The 3,985-nt window shown below is 66.6% G+C and overlaps 1 protein-coding gene across 1 annotated transcript; it reads left to right on the top strand.

The window, feature by feature from the left end:
* The first annotated feature begins 485 nt into the window (after nucleotides 1–485).
* OLFML3 (olfactomedin like 3) lies at nucleotides 486–2,941 on the top strand. Its single transcript, XM_082778481.1, has 3 exons — nucleotides 486–870; nucleotides 1,171–1,456; nucleotides 1,897–2,941. The coding sequence occupies exons 1-3, from the start codon at nucleotides 763–765 to the stop codon at nucleotides 2,679–2,681; spliced, it is 1,179 nt and encodes a 392-aa protein (XP_082634607.1). The 5' UTR covers nucleotides 486–762; the 3' UTR covers nucleotides 2,682–2,941.
* The last annotated feature ends 1,044 nt before the right edge of the window (nucleotides 2,942–3,985 follow it).

Below are 3,985 nucleotides of genomic sequence, written 5' to 3'. Positions count from 1 at the left end.
CTCTATTCATTTGCTCACTTTAATAGAAAAGGGGGGAGAAAACGTTTTCGCCTTATCCGGGGCGAGGCAGGAGCACCGCTTCGCAGCGGGACGCTGCTCACCGCGCCAGGACGGCCCCGGGGGGGGGAGCAGGCACCGGGGGCGCCTCGTAACGCGGCTGCGGGGCCGGCCTCGCCCCGGGCCCAGCGGCGCTCGGGGCCGTCCCGGGGCCGTCCCGGGGCCGGGGGCAGCTTCTCCCGCCGCCGCCCGAGCTGCGGGGCTGCAGCAGCGCCCCCCGGCCGCGCCCGGTGCCGCCCGCCAGCCGCTCCCAGCGGCCCGGGCTCGTCCGTCCCTCGCACCTCGCCCGCGACGGCTCCCCCAGGCGGCACGGGACGCGGGCCGGGAGGGGGCTCCGGGGCCCGTCTCGCCCGGCGGCCCCCGAGCACCGAAGGGGCCGAGCCGCGGGGCGCCAGGGGGCAGGCGCGCACCGTGCGCGGCACCGCGGAACGGCGGCACCCGGGGAGCCGCGGCCGGGCCCCGGGGGGGGGGTTCCCGGCCCGGCGGGGGCCGCTGCCGCGGGCAGCCCCGGGCGGCGCGGGGCTGCGCGGCGGCCCCGGCCCCGGCGCCCGTCCCGAAGGGGTTAAGGCTCCCGGGGCCGGTCTCGCGGGGGGCGCAGCCTCCCCCCCTCGCCGCTCCCCATCTGGTTTCCATCGGGGCCGCGGGAGGCCGCAGCATTCCTGAGCGCTGAGCTGGAGGCGGCGCCGGCCGCAGTCTCGGACGGCCATGGGGCCCTGGCGCTGCTGCCTGCTGCTGCTGCCGCTCCTCGCCGCGGCCCCGCGCGCCCAGCAGCAGCTCATGGAGTACGTGGAGCGGCGCCTCGCCCTGCTCGAGGTACGGAGCGGGCTCCGCGCCGCCTCCCCCGCGGACCGGCGGGGCCGGGAGCGGGCCCGGGGCGAGGAGGAGCGGGGGCGGGGGCGGGAGCGGAGCCGTCGGGGGGCCCCCGCGCGGCGCGGTGCGGGGGGGGTCCGGGAGGGGGCCCCGGGGGGAGCGGGAGGGTCGCGGGCACGGGACGCGAGCGCCGGGGGAGCCGCGGGGGGCTCCCGCCGTCGGGCGCGGGGGCCGGGGCGGCTGCCACGCGTGGGCCGTGCCGCAGCCACCCACCCCCCCCCCGCGCCCCCTCGGCCGCCCCAGGAGCGGATCTCGCAGTGGCACGAGCAGAGCAGCCGCTACTCCACGGAGCTGCGAGACTTCAAGAACCAGGTGCTGGGGATGCTGGAGGCTGCCGAGAAGGAGCGGGAGGCGCTGCGGGCGGAGGCGGAGGGCGCGGCGGTGCGCGTGGACCGCCTGGAGCGCGAGGTGGACTACCTGGAGACGCAGAACCCCGCGCCGCCCTGCGTGGAGGTGGACGAAACGCTGATGGAGAAGCAGGTGGCCACGGCTAAGCAGAGGAAGAACGAGAAGTACACCAAGCTGACCGGTGAGAGCCTGCTGTGACTTCTCAGCGGGGTGGCCCCGGGTGCAGGGTTGCCCCAGGCTCAGTCACGTCCTGGCATTGACTCCCCAGCGGGGTCTGTGGTGTCTGTGGCACAGAGCCCTGCACGCCTGCAGCTGCCCGGGAGCTGCGTGCAGAGCCCAGGCCAGAGCCTTGGGCATCTCCCCGGCTGGGCTCGGCTGGGCTGGGGGTGGCTTCCCTAGCCCGATGCACAGGAACAGAATGGGGCTTATTGGTGCCAGCGGGGATGGCACTGCAGCCTCTGCAGCAAGTTTGCAAGGGAGTTGCCTGGGGACTGGGGTGGGACACACCAAGACCTGTGTGCATTTAGCACAGGGTGACCCCAGCACGGGGCAGGAACAGGAACCTCCCTGCCTGCAGGGCCGGGTGGCTTTCAGGCTTTCACAGCTGCTCAACTCTTGCAGATTGCAGCGACACCATTGCGAGCGTCAGAGCCATGAAGATCCTGAAGCGTTTTGGCAGCTCCTCAGGTCTCTGGACCAAGGATGCTGCAGGAAACTCTGAGAAGATCTACGTCTTTGATGGCACTGCCAACGACACGGTGTATGTCTTCCCCCGCATGCGGGAATTCACCCTCTTCTCGGCCACACGCAAGGCTGCCCGCATCAAGCTGCCCTACCCCTGGGTGGGCACCGGGCATCTTGTCTATGACGGGCACCTCTACTACATCCGCCAGCAGGGCCCCTTCCAGGTGATCAAGTTCAACTTGGCCAACAAGACGGTGGTGGACAGCTCGGTGTTCCCAGCCGAGGAGCAGATTCCTGTCTTCGGGCTCTCCCCCTTCACCTACATTGAGATAGCAGCAGATGAGGAGGGGCTCTGGGCCATCTACGCCACCAAGGAGAATGAGAAGAACATATGCCTGGCCAAGCTGGACCCCACCTCGCTCGACATCGAGCAGATGTGGGACACGCCATGCCCACGGGAGAACGCCGAGGGCGCCTTCGTGGTGTGTGGGGCGCTGCACGTGGCCTACAACACCCGCCTGCCCAGCCGCTCCCGCGTGCAGTGTGTCTTTGATGTCAGTGGGACGCTGGCCCCCGAGGATGCCTCCCTCGTCTACTTCCCCAAGCGCTACGGCTCCCACTCCAGCATGAAGTACAGCCCCCGGGAGAGGCAGATCTATGCTTGGGATGATGGCTACCAGATCATCTACCGCATGGAGATGAAGAAGAAGCTGGAGGTCTGAGGGGCTACGGCAGGGCCCCCCCACACCTCTGGCAGCCCTGCCCCAGTGAGCACAGCCCTGTCCCTCGTGCCCTGGCATGGGGTGGCACTTCTGCCCCGTATCCCATCACTGTGAAAAGGTGAAATGCTGGACCCCCACCCCAGGCCTCCCTCCACCTGCCAGCATGGGGTGTCCCTGCCTATGACCTCTCTGAAGAAACCTGGACTAATTAAACAAGGCTTTCTTCTCTGTGATACATTGAATAAATGCTATGCAGCTCACTGCAGCCACCTGCTTGGGGGGAGCATGGGGTGCTGGGGCCAGGCTCCAGAGCAGTGAGCTCCACACTGCCCCGGTCACCCCGCAGGGCTGTTCCCAAGAGTGGGGTGTCTGTGCAGTGGGGTGTCTGAACCTGTGTGGCTCCATGGTGGCAACACCCGAGCCCCAGAGGAGATGGGGGCAGGACGGGGCTGGTGCTGGAGCCCCTTGGGCGGCAGCTCTGGCTCTGTCAGGCCTGAAGTCCCCCCACCTCTGACCGGGGGGGACTGGGGGCTGCAGCATGCACGTGCTGGGCATGGACATGAGCAGAGCACCAGGAGGGCCCTGGGCACAAAACAGGGCTTGGCCTTGGCCACCCACAGCTGGCAGCAGCATTGAGTGCCACTGTGCCATGTCCCACCAGTCCCTGCCACATCACCCAGCAACAACTGCCCCGTGTACTTCCACTCACACCTCATCCCTGGGCAATGCAGGACTTGGCCCAGAGATGCCAGAGGTCATCCAGAAACCCATTCTGTGATTTATTCCTATCACAGTTGCTCCAGATGCCTGAGAACACAGAGGCTGAATTACGAGGTGTCTGTGTGTCATTAAGCACACTTTTTTTCACATTAGAAATCAGGTCTGGGTACAAACGCTCAGTATATGAAGCTGGGAGCTTACCTGGCCAGGTGAGGATTCCTCCTGCTGGTGTGGCACAGGGCTGCCCAGGGAAGTGATGGGGAGCATGGTAGCAGCACATACAGGGGCTCTGGGGGCTGTGGCTGTGGTGTGAAGGGCCACGAGCCCTCCTGAGTCACAGCACCACCACACCGTCCCCACGCTGCTGAAAAGCCAGGCCTGCCTCGAGGGATGCTGTCCTGCAACGTGGAGGTTACTCGATACTTGCTTCACGTTCTGTATTATAATTATATTGATTGCACAAGAAAAATGTTTAAACACACACTTTGATTGTAATTGGGTGGTGCTGAAAGTTCAACACAGTGCAAATCAAGCAGAGAAATAATCCAAGAGAGAAGAATGATGCGAACCGTCAAGTTAATTTA

This window comes from Aythya marila (assembly GCF_965140915.1).
Source record: "Aythya marila genome assembly, chromosome: 24".
Lineage (NCBI taxonomy): Eukaryota > Metazoa > Chordata > Aves > Anseriformes > Anatidae > Aythya > Aythya marila.
Note: the sequence above shows the minus strand (reverse complement) of the source record. Positions and strands in the feature narration are given on the sequence as shown.

What these genes read in the sequence shown, in the direction of transcription:
- OLFML3 (XM_082778481.1), top strand. Translation starts at nt 763, where the DNA reads ATGGGGCCCTGGCGCTGCTGCCTGCTGCTGCTGCCGCTCCTCGCCGCG. An exon ending in GGCGCCTCGCCCTGCTCGAG is followed by an intron (nt 871 to 1,170) that starts GTACGGAGCGGG and finishes CGGCCGCCCCAG; the next exon opens with GAGCGGATCTCGCAGTGGCA. An exon ending in GAAGTACACCAAGCTGACCG is followed by an intron (nt 1,457 to 1,896) that starts GTGAGAGCCTGC and finishes CAACTCTTGCAG; the next exon opens with ATTGCAGCGACACCATTGCG.